The sequence below is a fragment of the Musca domestica genome, unplaced genomic scaffold (assembly GCF_030504385.1).
Source record: "Musca domestica strain aabys unplaced genomic scaffold, Musca_domestica.polishedcontigs.V.1.1 26, whole genome shotgun sequence".
In the NCBI taxonomy this organism is placed as follows: domain Eukaryota; kingdom Metazoa; phylum Arthropoda; class Insecta; order Diptera; family Muscidae; genus Musca; species Musca domestica.
The window spans coordinates 10,626,387-10,642,658 of record NW_026712283.1 but is presented as its reverse complement, the minus strand read 5'-3'; the positions used below and the strand labels follow the sequence as shown (position 1 = coordinate 10,642,658).

Sequence of the window (16,272 nt, the reverse complement as noted above, 5' to 3'; positions counted from 1 at the left end):
TTGCCCATTTTCAATACCAAAGGTCCTGCAGACATAAGATACATTTGAGTAAAATTTTATCAATCTACCTAATTTCGTTCGGAAGCTAGAGTAATTTCCACAGACGAGAAAAATAATAGACGGAACGACGGACGGACATCGCTAAGTCGACATAGAATTTAATGCTGATCCTGAATATGTATACTTTGTGGTGTCTAAAATATATATTTCGAGGTGTTACAAACGTAATGACAAACTTAATATACCCTCCATACTATGATGGAGAGTATAAAAATGGAATACTTCGGCCGACATTATCTGGTACCTTACGCACATTTTAATATTTTCAAAAATTATCACATATCTCATATAAAGTGAAGGAAGTAGTCGATGTAGTCCAAACCTGTCTCGTTGCAATATTTATATCACATTTGTGTAGGTCCGATACGGAATGGTTAATATTGGCCTATTCTTTCGGAACCTACGCCATAGAGGGTCAACAATTTGAGTAATCATAACAAAACTGAAAATATTTTAAATAACCGAACATATTGGCCCATTCCTTCGGAACCCACTGCATAGAGGGTCAACAATTTAAATAATCATAACAGAAGTCAAAATATATTTAAATAATCGAACATTGGCTGAGGGTATGCATCTGTCGGCAAAACCGACTAATACTTAATTTTTTTTTTTTCATTCTTTAGAAGGCCTTATGAGAGTCTTACTTGTGTTGAAGGCAGCTTGAAAGTCTTTTAATTAATAAACATCCTTAAATGGTATTTTTTTCATCTTTAAAAGGCTTCAAAAGCATCATTTTTATTTTCGAACAATAAAATCAGCTACATTTTTCCAAATTCTTTCTATTTTTTCCCCTATTTTTTTCTTCTATTTTCAATAGATTTGACATTAATTCATTCTTTAGAAGGCCTTATTTCATCTGAAACATCCTTAAATGGTATTTTTTCCATCTTTTAAAGGCTTCAAACGTGGCATTTGGCATTTTTCCAAATTCTTTCTATTTTTTCCCCTGAAATAATATATCTTTTCATTTCTTACAATTATTTAATACACATTTTATTTAGCAAAAAAGAACAAATATTAAAAATATACAAATTCAATTATAGTTATTATACAAATTAACATAACATCGTCATTCGTTCAATTATCAAATAATAATTATAGTATTTAATTAATTATCACGCATTACAGTTACAAATATTACAGATATATATAAAAAATACACTCTTCCATTTCTATATAGTTATTTATAATAAAACAATTAACAATTACAATACAATTAAATCGATTTAAAAACAAAAAGAAAAAAACTTTGGTACAAATTCCATTGACATACAGAATATTTTCTCGTTTCTCTCCCTCTCACCCTCTCTCTTTGTTGAGGTTTAGAGAGAATAATTAAGAAAAGAGCTACATTAACTTATTTTAATACATGGAATGCTCTATAATGTTGTAGAAGGTTATTTTGAAAACATTTTCATTATTCAAATATTCGTTATAACTCGAAAAGGGTTTCGGTTTCAGTTTCAAAATCATTTTTGGTGGACATTCTTTTATGATAATCTAAAGAATTCTTTACATGAAATTTAAAAAAAATATATATAATTTTTAATACATCCGAATTCCATATTGGGGAACTTGTAGACATATCTCATATACATAGATGGGTAATTTTAATATATATGTGTATATATATATCTAGATATTAAACTATTATGAATTTCATTGTATATGTTTTACATATACATGCATATAAATGTCATTAAATATATATATACATACATTTTATATATATCTATAGGCACTTGAATTAAACTAAATAAATACTAGTTAGAATTATAAAAGATTTTCTAGCAGAATTTTGAATTGAAAGCAAAAAATGGGATAATATTTAAAATGTTTTAAAAACGGTTATAACAAACTCATGGGGGGCTCAGTAATATTTTGTTCGTTATAGCTGAGTTGTTTTGTTAAAGAAACAATTACGTAGGTAAATGTGGCTAATACCGTGGCTAAAATATCGAATATCGGTGGAGCTAGAACCTATTATGACCTACAAATACCAATTTTTATACAAATCCGTGGAAAAATGTGGCAAAAAACATCCAAAATACAGAATATGTGGAGGTTCCCCTATATGGAGGCTATACAAAAAAGTGGACCAATACATACAATGTTCCGCAATCGGAGCTAGAAGCCGTTATGTCTTACAAATGACAATTTTTAGACAAATCCGTATAAAAATATGACAAAGATCATCAGACTACCGAAGGCTATGCGAAAACGTGGTCCTATGTCCCGCCACCGGAGCTAGAACCGATTATGACCTACAAATACCAATTTTTAGATCATTCCGTGGAAAAATGTGGCAAAGATCATCAAACTACGGAATATCGGTGGGTACCCTTATATGGGGCTATACGAAAAAGTGGACCTATACTTACAATGTTCCGCCACCGGTGCTAGAACCCATAATGACCTACAAATACCAATTTTTAGACAAATCTGGGGATTAAATTTAGCAAAAATCGTAAAAATACCGAATATCGGGAGGTAATGTTATATGGGGGCTATACGAAAAAGTGGACCTATAAATACAATGTTCCGCCACCGGTGCTAGAACCCATTACGAACTACAAATAGCAATTTCTGGACAAATCTGTAGAAAAATGTGGCGAAGATCATCTAAATACCGAATATCGGGACATTCCCTTATATGAGGGCTATACAAAAATGTGGACCTATACATACAATATTTCGCCACAGGAGGTAGAACCCGTTATGACCTGCAAATACCAACTTTTAGACAAATCTGTGGAATAAATGTAGCAAAAATCATAAAAATACCGAATATCGGGAGGTAATGTTATATGAGGGCTATACAAAAATGTGGACCTATACATACAATGTTCCGCCACCGGAGCTAGAACTCATTGCGAACTACAAATACCAATTTTTAGACAAATCCGTGGAAAAATGTGGCAAAAATCATCCAAAATACCGAAAATCGGGAGATACCCTTCTGTGGGGGCTATACGAAAAAGTGGATCTATACATACAATGTTCCGCCATCGGAGCTAGAATCCATTATGAGCTACAAAAACCAATTTTTAAACAAGTTCGTGTACAAAATGTGGCGAAAATCATTAAAATACCGAATATCGGTGGGTACCCTTATGGGGGGCTATATGAAAAATTGGACCTATACATATAATGATCCGCCATCGGAGCTAGAATCCATTATGACCTACAAATACCAATTTTTAGACAAATTGGTGGAGAAATGTGGCGAATATCATGAAACTTCCGAATATTGGGAGGTACCCTTGTTGGGGGGCTATACCAAAAAGGTGGATTGATATACCCCATTTTCAATACCCACCCTCCTAGGCACAATACAAATTGTTGTGCCAAATTTGAAAGCTCTACGTCAAATAATGTGGGCTGTATCGTAATTTCAACAGACAGACGGACAGACACAGACGACATCGTTAAATCGATTAGAATTTTATGCTGATCATACTTTATGGGGTCTACGGCGAATATTTAGGGATGTTACAAACGGAAGGACAAAGTTAATATACCCTCCTTTTGAAGAGAGTTTGGAGAGTTTGCGATGTAAACTTTCAAAACTCCCATACACGAGTATTCTATTTTGAGTTCTACTCTTAGGATCTACTGGATATTAATATTCCTGCAATATTAATATTTGTAACACATTCGGACAAGATCCTTTTGTGTCAAAAACTCCCATACACGAGTATTCTATTTTGAGTTCTACTCTTAGGATCTACTGGATATTAATATTCCTGCAATATTAATATTTGTAACACATTCGGACAAGATCCTTTTGTGTCCTCCGACGATATTCTAACGGTCTTTAATCCCGGAAATTATTGCAAAATCCTTCCAACAATAAACGTCTTTCTGAGAGACTTCCAACCGAACATCTATACATAGCCAATCCCTTAAAGAAATTCTTAAGCGTTTCGGTCCTTCAAATATGTCCTTTTAAAGGTTTTCTATATTTGGAACACCTTCTGAAGGTATTCTATTAATAGCGGACCTCTTGAACGCTTCTTCGCTTCTGATTTTGCCAACAACATATATCAATTATGCCAATATTCAATCCAATTTTTCAATACTGCAACAGAGACCCCCCATCTAACCCAACTACATGTCTCCCCTTTTTTTTGCTTTCAATTATCCTCCATTTGGTTTCCCTAAATTCCAAATTCTCCTCATCAAATATTCAGACAACAAAAAAAAAATCACATTCCAAATTCAATTCTATCTAAATAAACGCAATCGAAATGACATTATATAGAACGCAATAATACGTAAGGCTAAAAATAGCGAAACTAAAAATATTATGGCCATTTCATAGTTGGCATTCAGCATGCCAACATCCTTAAGGAAGACCTGAGGCCTCGAATAATGACAATACATTTCGCTGCACTCCAAACGGGGTCGATCAAAGCCAAAAATGGACATGACCGATCCCTCAAAACTATACTTTAAAAATGATATTTTAAATAACCATTTCAGAGCTTCGGGGGCATGTTTTTCCTGCACAAAGAAACCAGAGAACGTCAAAAAGGGGCAGATGAAGAAGGGACCCAATATTGCTGCCAGCTAAAAAAAAGACACACAAAGTTAATGAGAATCATTTCCATAAAAATTTCATTAAACTTACCTTAATATTCAGTGAAGCCCCCACAGCCAAGCCAATACTTTGTCCCACCAATGCCGTCAGGAAAGTAATGACACAGAATAAGACCACTCGAAATATATCGCCCGGTTGATCGGTCAGCACATAGGTTATGACTATATACACCGTTGTACACACCATCTGTATGGGTATATCGGCAAGGGTTATTGCCACATAGTAGGCCCTCAGGGAATACCAACGATTAAAATGTTCCCGTGACACAATGGGGAACTCTAGCGGAACTAAAACAGCAAAAAGAAGAAGAAGATGAAAATCAAATAAATATTCCAGAAATAAAAATATTAGATATATAAACAAATCGTATATCTAGGGAAGGCCTCAGAAGGTCTTCTATCCTAAGAAGGTCTTCTACGTCATAAAGAATTAAAGAAGATATTCTACGTCATAGGGACGTATAGAAAATCAGAAGGTTTTATATCTACAGGAGACCCTTAGAAGGTCTTCTATCCATTGGAGACCTGTAGAAGGTATTATATCTATAGGAGCCTCCAAAAGGAAACCCAGAAGGTCTAATACGTCATAAAAACTTACAGAAGATCTTCTCCATCATAGGGACGTATTGAAGATTACCAGAAGGTCTTGCATCTATAAGAGACTTTCAGAAGGTCTTCTATCCAATAGAGACCTTCAGAAGGTCCTCTAAGCATTCAATACCTTCAGAAAGTTTTATATCTAGAGGAGCCTTCAGAAGGTTTTCTTCAAAAGGTCTTCTATCAATGGGAGAACATAAGAAGGTCTTCTATGTATAGGCGACTTACAGAAGGTCTTCTACGTCATAAAGACCTATAGAAGATCTTTTACGTCACAGGGATCATTAGAAGATGTTCTACGTAGAAGAAGATCACCAGAAGGTATTTATCTGTAGGCGACATTCAGAAGGTCGTCTATCTATAGGACAGCTTCAGACGGATTTCTATCTCTAGGAGATCTTTAGAAGGTCTTCTATCTCTAGGAGACCTTCAGAAGGTCTTCTACCTCTAGGTGACCTTCAGCAGGTCTTCTATCTATAGGAGACCTTCAGAAGGTCTTCTATCTCTAGGAAACCTTCAGTAGGTCTTCTATCTCTAGGAGACCTTCAGAAGGTCTTCTATCTCTAGGAGACCTTCAGAAGGTCTTCTATCTCTAGGAGACCTTCAGAAGGTCTTCTATCTCTAGGAGACCTTCAGAAGGTCTTCTATCTATAGGAGACCTTCAGAAGGTCTTCTATCTATAGGAGTCCTTCTATATATAGAAGACCCTCAGAAGGCCGTCTATCCATATTAGACCTTCAGAAGGTGGTCTGTCTATGAAGACTTTCAGCAGGACTATAGGAGGCCTTCGGAAGGTCTTCCATACATAGGAGATCTTCAGAAAGTCGTCTATGTATAGGAGGTCTTCAGAGGGTCTTCTATTTATAGAAGACTTTCAGAAGATCTTTTACCTATAGGAGACCTTCAGAAGGTCTTCTATCTATAAGAAACCTTCCATAGGTCGTCTATCTATAGGAGACTTTCAGAAGGTCGTATCTATAGGAGCTATTCAAAAGGTCTTCTATCTATGGGAGAAATTCAGAAGGGCGTCTATCTATAGAAGACCTTCAAAAGGCCTTCTATCCATAGGAGACCTTAGAAGGTCTTCTATGTATATGAGGCCTCTAGAAGGTCTTTATCTGTAGGAAACATTCAGAAGGTATTATATCTATAGGAGGTCTTATATACATGGGAGATCTTCAAAAAGCCTTCTATATATAGGAGGTCTTTAGAGGGTCTTCTATTTATAGGAGACTTTCAGAAGATCTTCTACCTATTTCAGAAGGTCTTCAACCTTTAAGAGACCTTCAGAAAGTTGCTTTTCTATAGAAAACCTTCAGTAGGTCGTCCATCTATGGGAGACCTTCAGAAGGTCTTCTATCTATAGGAGATCTTTAGAGGGTCTTCTATCTATAGGGGACATTCAGAAGGTCTTCTGTTTACAATAACCCATCAGAAGGTCTGTTATGTATAGGATGCCTTTAGGAGGTATTCTATCTATAGGAGGCCTCTAGAAGTTGTTCTATCTATAACAGACCTTCAGAAGGTCTATAGTAGACCTTCAGAAAATGTTTGTTCCAAAAAGTCTCTACTTACATTTCACTAAAATCGACGAAAATGCCGAATACATGATGAACATAATCGAATAGAAGCAATAGCGGAAATTATTCAATGTGTTCTCCGCCTCATTGCCAATGCCATAATAAATAAATCCGATCATCAGAGCAGTCACAAGGTGAATAATAAAGCGTAGAAGAGTCAAAGACTTATCACGCCACAATATCAGAAATGTCCTCAGCAACAGGATACCCAGCTGGCGATAGAATGGTGTGGCGTAGATATTTTCACTTTTACACAAATTCGGCTGCTGCTGAGGCGGACAACAACCATTTTCGGCACTTGAGTCTAGTTCTTTGGTATTGTTTTGGCTATTATCGCCGAGCAGACCTCGACTATCACCCAAACGTGAGGCCATCTCCTTAATAGGCGTGAGGGGTTTTGTTCTCGCTGAACTTTGCTGGTTACCGCTATTTCGATGCTGGTAATAATATGGATGGCTGGAGGCGGTGTTGTTGCTGGACGTGTATTTTTGTTGATTATTCAGCAGGATGTTGTTGCTATTTACAATGGCAGGGGTGGGCAGCACGGGGGCAGTGACAGGTGTCATAAGACCCGAGGCCATCATTTTGTCTGGAAAAATTGAAAAAAAAAAATTAAAATAATTTTCAAAACTCTCTTAACTTCAAAAATGCTTACCAATCTTATGCATGGCCTCCAGTTGCTTGGCTTTTGCAGCTTTGGACTGACGATAACTATTGTTCCGGCCATTTTCAATCTTAGCTATTAATTTGTCATTCTGTGGCCCATAATCATCGGTGGCAATTTCCATTACTGAAATCATATCCATGATTTTACAAGAAATTCTACATTTTGTGGTTCACGTCGCTACTTACAATAATCGGCGGGATTATATGACTCGGGACACTCTAGACCTACATCGGCCAAAAATGGCACTAAATTCTGGGTTCCACCCGAATAAATGCAGCTACCACGAGCAATTGCATACAAGTGATCGAACATCTCAAAGGTCAACGCGCTGGGTTGATGAATCGTGCAAATCACCGTACGACCCTCCAAGGCCAATTTCTTGAGCAGGGATATACACTGATTGGAGGTGGAGCTATCCAAGCCACTGAAAAAAAGAAAAAAATATGTACATCAGAACTATCAAGACCCTATTAATTAGACACACATCAACCTACAATAGATAGAAAAGAAGGCAAGAAGGTCTTCTCATAGAAAGTTCGAATGGTATTCTTTTAGAAGCCTGAAGGTCTACCCATAGAAGGACCCAGGATCTTTTCATAGAAGGTCGGAAGTCCTAAACGTCTTCTCGCAAAAGGCCCGAAAGCTATTCTCACAAAGGCTTCTTTTTACAAAACGCTAAAGGGTCTTCGCACATAAGGCCAGGTCTTTCCATATAAGGCCTGATAGTTTTCTAAAAGAAACCCTGAAGGACTTCTCCTAGAAAGTTCGAAAGGTCTGTTTATGGAAGGGCCGAAAGTTTCTCCCGAAGAAGTTCTGAAGGGTCTTCTTAGAGAAAGTCTGAGATGGTCGATTGTGTTCTCATAGAAGTCCTGGAATGTCCTCCTAAATAAGTCCAACAGGTCACGTAAGGTATCCTCATAGAAGACCAGAAAGGTCTTCTCCTGGAAGGCCAGAGGTTCTTTTCACCGAAGTCAGAGGGTCTACAAAAGAAGGACCGAAAGGTCTTTTTACAAAAGGCAAGAGGAACTTCTCATAGATGACCTGGAAGGTCTTCTGAAAAAAGTCCCGAAAAGTCTTCTCATAGAAAGTCGGAAGGGTTCCCCATAGTAGGCCAGAAAGGTCTCCTTATAGAAGGCGCGAAAGCTCTTCTCCTAAGAGGCCAGGGGGTTTTCCCACAGAGTCTAGAAGGTCTTCTCACAAAAGGCCCGAAAGGTTTTGTCATCGGAGGACAGAGAAGGTTTTTTCAAGGAAGCCAATAAGTTCTCTTTAGAGAAGCCCAGAAGTTCTTCTCATAGAAGGCCATAAGGTATTTTCATAGAAGGCAGAAGATTCTTCTGATAGGAGGCATAGAAAGTCCGAAAGGTCCCCCATGGAAGGCCAGAAAGGTCTCCTTATAAAAGGCCCGAAAGGCCTGGAAGGCAAAAGGGTTTACCCACAAAGTCGAGCAAGTCTTCTCACAGAAGGCCCGAAATGTTTTATCATCGAAGGACAGAGAAGGTTTCCTCAAGGAAAGCAAGAAGTTCTTTTAAGGAAAGCCCAGAAGATCTTTTCAGAGAAGGCCAGAAGGTTTTTTCATTGAAAACCAGAAGATTTTCCCATAGAAGGCCACAAAGTCTTTTACAGAAGACTGGAAGATCTTTTCATAGGAGGTCCGAAAGTTCTTCTCTAGGAAGGCGAAAATGTTTTCGCATAGAAGGCCACAAGGTATTTTTAAAAAGGCTAGAGGGTCTTCTGATAAGACGCTGGATGGTCTTTTCGGAGAATGTCACCAGGTATTCTCGTAGAAGACTGAAGAGGCTTCTGATAAAAGGCTGGAAGTGTATTTTGATAGAGGACATAACAAGTCCGAAAGGTCCCCCATAGTAGGCCAGAAAGGTCTCCGTATAGAAGGCCCGAAAGCTGTTCTCAAAGAAGGCCACAAGGTATTTTACAGAAGACTGGAGGATCTTCTCATAGGAGGTCTAAATGTTCTTCTCTAGGAAGACGAAAATGTGTTCTCATAGAAGGCCACAAGGTCTCTTCACAAAGGGCTATTGGGTCTTCTGATAGAACGCTGGATGGTCTTCTCGGAGAAGGTCACAGAGAGGCCAAAATGTCTTCTCACAGAAGGCCACAATGTATTTTCGAGAGGTCTTCTCAGACAAAGCCAAAATGTCTTCTCAAATAAATCTTAAAGTTCTTCTCGGTTAAGGCCAAAAGGTTTTCTCATAGAAAACCACAAGGTCCTCTCAGAGATGGCCAAAAGTTCTTCTTATAGAAAGTCAGAAAGGTCCTCTCATAGAATAATCGAAAGGTCTTCACACAGAAGATCAAAAAGTTTCCCCACAGAACGGTTTCTCTCTTTGGAGGCCACAGAGTCTTCTCTGCATGAAGGTGAGAAGGGCTTCTAATAGAAATCCCGAAAGGGCTTTTAATAAAAATCCCGAACGGTTGCTCTCTTAGGAGGCCACAGAGTCTTCTTTATGAAGGTCAGATGGTCTACTTATAGAAATCCCGAGAGGTATTCTAATAAAAATTCCGAAAGGTCTGTTGAGGTATGTGGCCTTCTCAAAAAAGAAGAAGAGAAGATCAGAAGGTTCTCTCACAGATTGCCCAAAAGATCTTTTCAGTTTTTACTTACCTCGTTGGTTCATCCAATATTAAAACCGGTGGATTATTCACCAATTCCAGGGCAATGGACAGACGTTTCTTTTGGCCACCGGACAGCTGGCCTGTTCTGGTATGACGATTCTCGTACATGCCAATAGCTTCTAATATCTTTTTCACCTAAGGAACACACAACAAATTAAACAAATTAAGAGCAAATATTTAAAAGGGAGTACCCCACTTACCCTCTCTCGTTTTGCACTCTTACTCATGTGGGCGCCAATTTTCAAATTTGCCGAAAAATGCATGGCCTCGTTGACGGTCAAATAGGGCTGCAGACTAGTATCCTGAGTAATAAATGCCACATTTTGTTTGAAGGCCTTAATGTCACGTAAACTTTCATTGACCAGAACATCGCCGGTGTAACCAAAGGCTCTGGAGTTTTGAATTATGATTTATTGTCAAAGAGAGAGAGGGAGATAGAGAGAAAAAATGTGGGAAAATGTTTGTCTATTATGAGTTTTTGTTTCATCAGCCATAATTTGAGGTTATATTACGTATATCCTGAGAGTATATTGAGGCAGGTACTTTTTCCAGCTCCCGATGGCCCGACTATGGCACTCAGTTCGCCGGCCTTAAAAAATCCTGTGATGCCGTGAAGAATATCTTTGGTTTCTGGAAGAAAGAGAAGAAGAAAGAGAAAGAGAAAAACGGGTGAGTTGGAATATTTATTGCAAAGATGGGCAAAATAATGAAAGGGAAATTTTTAAGAGAATTGTAAAATAAATTTGTAGAATAAGAGCGAGCTAGCAAGCAAGTCCTTCAGAGGCCTTATATAGATAGAATATTTACTTTTACATGCCTTCTCTATCTGAAATTTATCTCTATCTATCTCTAACACTGTGTAACAAAATTCAACTTTTTCGATAGTTCCAGGAAAAACTCAGCAGATTATGGTGGTAGAGCTAAAAATAGGAGCCAACATTTTTAAAAAATGGATAAAACCTGGATATAATCTCATCAAAATCTAAATCTTATCTATACCCCGAATCTTGAAATTTTGCACGAGGGTCAGTCTTCTCTTGGATTTTTTCAAATTCTTACTATTAGGGTTCGCAAAGTACTACAATGTAGTAAAATTGAATACTTTGGGCCAACGGAATGAGCTAAAATTCTGAAATTTGGAAGGAGAGTCACTGATGGAGTGCAGCATGGTTTTTTCAAAGGGTTTTTGGAAATTCGCACACTAAGGTTACGAAAAGTTCTAAAATGTTACCATTTGGTATCATGGGAACGGATGGAGTTAAAAACTTGAAATTTGGTATGAGAATCAAGAATAGAAAGAAAGGTATGTTTTCATAAAGGTCTAAAGAGTCTTCTGATAGAACGCTGGAAGGTTCTAAAATAGTACTAAACCTCTACAATGGTACCATTAGGTATTATGTGAACGGATAATGCTAAAAACTTGAAATTTGGCATGAGAATCAAGGTTGGAATGAAATATTTATATATTTTATATGGTTTTTGAAATGTGTACTAAGTGTGCGAACTGTACTAAATGGTACTAAATTTGGAATAGTTTGCTTTAGTGTGAACGGATGATGGTAGAATTTTGAAATTTGGTATAGGGGTCCCTTATGGTGGTATATTTGTGATAAAGAGGTGGTTTTGGAAATGTGAACTATAAGTGTACGAAAAGTACTAAATAGTACTATGTTTGGTACAATTTGGTATTCGCTGAACAGATAATGCCTGAAAGTTCATATAAGCGTGGTTCATGTGTAGTCTGGACATATGGAAGTGGTATCGGAAATGTGTACTATATTTGTACGAAAAGTACTAAATGGTACTAAATTTTGGAAGAGTTTGAAACGGATGTAGCTGGAATGTTGAAATGTTGGTATTGGGGTCCCTGATGGTGCTGGATTTGTGATAAAGAGTTGGTTTTGGAAATGTGACCTTCAAGTGGATGAAAAGTACTAAATAGTACTATATTTGGTACAATTTGGTATTTGCTGAACATATAGTGCTTGAAATCTGAAATTTGTTATAAGGGTCGCCTCGACATATGGAGTTGGTTTCGGAATTATGTACTATAATTGTACGAAAAGTACTGAATGGTACTATATTTGAAATTAGGCGAAGGGATAGAGATAAAATTCTGAAAATTAATATTTGGATTACTGATGGTATCAGGGTTTGAGATTTGTCGGTGGTTTGGAAATGTGTTCCAAATTTTTACTAAAAGTACTAAATGGTACTAAATTTCGAACAGTTTGTTTTCGATATTTGGTATTGGGAGATAAAATTTATAGACCCTAGGTCACTTTGGACCAAATTCGTTTCAGGATATTTGGAGTCGATCTAGCGATGTCCATCCGTCTTTTTGTCTGGCTGGCTGGTGCGCACGATAACTCTCAAAGGGAGTATCCGATTTGATCGAAACTTGGTACATCGTAACATTATTGTCAAACTTTGATCAGTTTCGGAGATAGGCAAAATCGGTCCACTCCTCCTGGTACATCACCCACAAAAAATATTGTACAGCACAGAAATAGAAAGGATAATCAGAGTTTGCTCCAACTGTGAAAATCCTAATATTTGCATCAGTGCTAGGTCAGATGCGAAAATCGCCAATATCGGTCCACTCCATCAAGTACCTCCCTCCCCCTAAAGGGTCAAAATTTTGAATAATAATAACTCTTATAAAATGTGTTGTAAGAGCCCGATTTACACATATCATATTATTTTCCATGCAGACTCGGTACATCTCAGTATTTCCATCAACACAAGATCTGTTTTAAAGAGAGTAAATATCGGGCCATTCCTTGTGGTACCTCCTCTACAAGGGTAAAAGTTTTGAATGACCTAAACGATCATAAAATCCGAAATAAGCATCCGGTTTTCTTCATATTTCACATGTCTCATTATTTCTACTAACAACAGATCTGTTTTGAAGATGGGATATATCGGTCTACTCCTTCTAGTACCTCTCCACATAGGATACAAGATTTTGAAAAACGAAACGCTGAAGTGAAATGAGCATCCAACTCTCTTCAAATTTCACACAGACAAACATTTTTGCTAACACAAGATCTGTTGTGAAGATGATATTTATCTGCGAACCCCTTTCTGGTACCTCACCCACAATCGGAATTTATGATTTCGCATAAAATTGGATGTAAATGTTCAATTTTCTTGTAATTTTGCCCATACCAATATTTTTATCCGTATTAGATGAATTATGAAAATTAAACACTTCGGTCCGCTGTATCTGGTACCCCACGCATATTTCCACATTTTCCAAAAATTTGCACATATCTCATATAAGGTATAGGAAATAGTTGATATAGTCCAAATCTGGCACATTGCAATATTTATATTAGTCTTAGGTCAGATATGAATTGGTCAATATTGGCCAACTGCTCCGGAACCTCCCCCACTAAGGGTAAACAGTTTGAATAATCATGACTCAAGGCTGGGTGGTATATATCTGTCAGCAAAACCGACTGATACTATTTTACTTGTTTTTTTTTTATCCATCTATCTATCTCCTTTTTATACCCTCCACCATAGTATGGAGGGTATATTAAGTTTGTCATTCCGTTTGTAACACCTCGAAATATACATTTTAGACCCCACAAATTATAGATATTCTTGATCAGCATAAAATTCTATGTCGATTTATCAATGTCCGCCCGTCTGTCCGTCTGTGGAAATCACTCTAGCCACCGAACGAAATGAAGTAGGTTGATAAAATTTTACTCAAATGTGTATTATGTCTGGAGGATTTTTGGTATTGAAAATGGGCCATGTTGGTCCACATCTTCGTATAGCCCCCATATAACGGTACCTCCCGATATGCGGTATTTTATTGATTTTAGCGACATTATTTACCGGAACTATTTCAAATTTGAAGTTCGTAATGAATACTACAGCCTATGACTGAAAATTGTCTGCGCAGGTCCACGTGTCCGTATAGTCGCCATATAACGGTACCCCCCGATATTCGGTATTCTGACGATTTTAGCGACATTATTTATCGGAATTGTTTCAAATTTAGTACTTGAAGTTCGTAATGAATACTACAGCCTATGACTGAAAACTGACTGTGCAGGTCCACGTCTTCGTATAGCCCCCATATAACGGTACCCCCCGATATTCGGTATTCTGATGATTTTAGCGACATTATTTACCGGAATTGTTTCAAATTTGGTACTTGAAGTTCGTAATAGACACTACAGCATAAAACAGAAAATGGGCCATGTAGGTCCGCTTCTTCGTATAGCCCCCATATAACGGTACCCCCCGATATTCGGTATTCTGATGATTTTAGCGACATTATTTACCGGAATTGTTTCAAATTTGGTACTTGAAGTTCGTAATGGATACTACAGCATAAGACAAAAAATGAGCCATATAGGTCCACGTCTTCGTATAGCCCCCATATAACGGTACCCCCCGATATTCCGTATTCTGATGATTTTAGCGACATTATTTACCGGAAATGTTTCAAATTTCGCATTTGAAGTTCGTAATGAATACTACAGCCTATGACAAAAAATTGTCTGTGCAGGTTCCCCTGGTTCCTCCCTATATTCGGAATTTTGTTGATTTTAGCTTTATTATAAACAGATTTTTTTTCAAGTTTCGCATTTGAATATTGTAATAGCTTGTGACAAAAGTTGCCTATGCAGGTCCACGTCGTCGTACAGACCCTAATATACGGCTACATTTAAGATTTTAACAGAATTTTTAACGGATTTTATTTATTTTTTTTTTTTTGAAAATTGCCAAATTTGTACCAAATGGTGGAGGGTATTCAAAGATCGGTCCGGTCGAACTTACAGCTTTTTTACTTGTCTTTTCTAAAGTCTATCACAGACTACCAAATTATCCCTTCAAAATATTCACCCTTCCCAGGGGGTATATTTTATTTATCAAATAAGCCCCAGATTCATTGCCATTGGGGAAAATTTTGTAAATGACTACGGCCGTGGCTAGCATGACTGTGGGAGCAGCAGTTGGTGATAAAATAGTTAAACATTAAGTCGCACTATTTATCAAACACAGTTATGCCGAACGTGCCGATATCAGTGATATATGCAAACAAAAACATACACATATTTATGTGTGTCATTGTCAGTACATTCGCACCCCAAAAACAATGAAAAAAGGGATTTTCTCGATTTATTCGGCGAGTTCGTTGTGAACTCGAAATTTAATCAGAAACCAAAAACAAAAAGGAAAACAAAAAAAAATAAATTACTTTGTTTCCAATTGACTAGGAAAACACAAGCGAGTAGGGAACACACATAGCAAAAATACAAATTGACATACATACATATAATCCAATCCATCATTATTACATTGTTCTAAAATGGCGAGTGGCGGATGGGGAGGAATGTAATATTTACCACAAAATAAGGCAATGCCTGATGAATATGTCAATGTATATAAATATATGTCTCTATGTATGTATGTATGTATGTATGCATATGCATTACAATATTATTATTAAACAAAATGCAATTTGTTTATTATGCCGACTTACTGACTGACTGATAAGGCCTCAAAACAAAGTACACATCATATTTACATTATTTACATAAGCACACACTCACACACATATATGGATATACATGTGTTTGTACGTATAAAATATAAATGTACTGGGAATTTTGCAATGAATGGATGTCAATTCATATTAACTTGCAGAGTGTTTTGAAATTGAAACATATTTCAAAATTAAAAAAAAAAAAACAAGTTAAAAAGTATCAGTCGGTTTTGCCGACAGATGTACAGGGTGAGATGAAAGAACTGCAACCAACTTCAGACTGCAGTCATTTCTAAGCCACTCGTCCGACAGCTGTTAAAATTATTCCAGTGACAGCTCATTATATTGTTTACAAGCGTGCAAATGCATTTTGGTGAGAATTTTCCAGGATAAAAGTTATTCGTAATGGGAAACCACAACAGGCTATCGTTAGAGCACTCCAGCATTTAAATGTGAATAAATATTTTGTGAGTCTCGTACCATCGCTCGTTGCCGTGATACTGGTAGCATAGCCCGACGTCAAGAAAGTGGAGGGAAGAAATCAGCAACATCAGCAGAAATGGTTCGAAAAGTAAAGAAGCGACTGGATCGAAACCCGCGTCGTAGTGGCCGAAAAATGG

General features: G+C 37.2%; 1 protein-coding gene across 1 annotated transcript in view; it reads right to left on the bottom strand.

Annotated features, from left to right (window-relative positions):
• Positions 1-2,231: 2,231 nt before the first annotated feature.
• LOC101894746 (ATP-binding cassette sub-family G member 1) overlaps positions 2,232-16,272 on the bottom strand; it is a 52,507-nt gene continuing 38,466 nt past the window's right edge. The window contains exons 3-10 of the mRNA XM_005179689.4: positions 10,653-10,770; positions 10,341-10,530; positions 10,130-10,275; positions 7,695-7,933; positions 7,498-7,632; positions 6,838-7,431; positions 4,697-4,953; positions 2,232-4,635 (exon numbers count right to left, since the gene is read on the bottom strand). Coding sequence (XP_005179746.1) covers positions 4,291-4,635; positions 4,697-4,953; positions 6,838-7,431; positions 7,498-7,632; positions 7,695-7,933; positions 10,130-10,275; positions 10,341-10,530; positions 10,653-10,770 — 2,024 coding nt within the window. The 3' untranslated portion in view covers positions 2,232-4,290. The remainder of the gene's footprint in view (positions 4,636-4,696; positions 4,954-6,837; positions 7,432-7,497; positions 7,633-7,694; positions 7,934-10,129; positions 10,276-10,340; positions 10,531-10,652; positions 10,771-16,272) is intronic.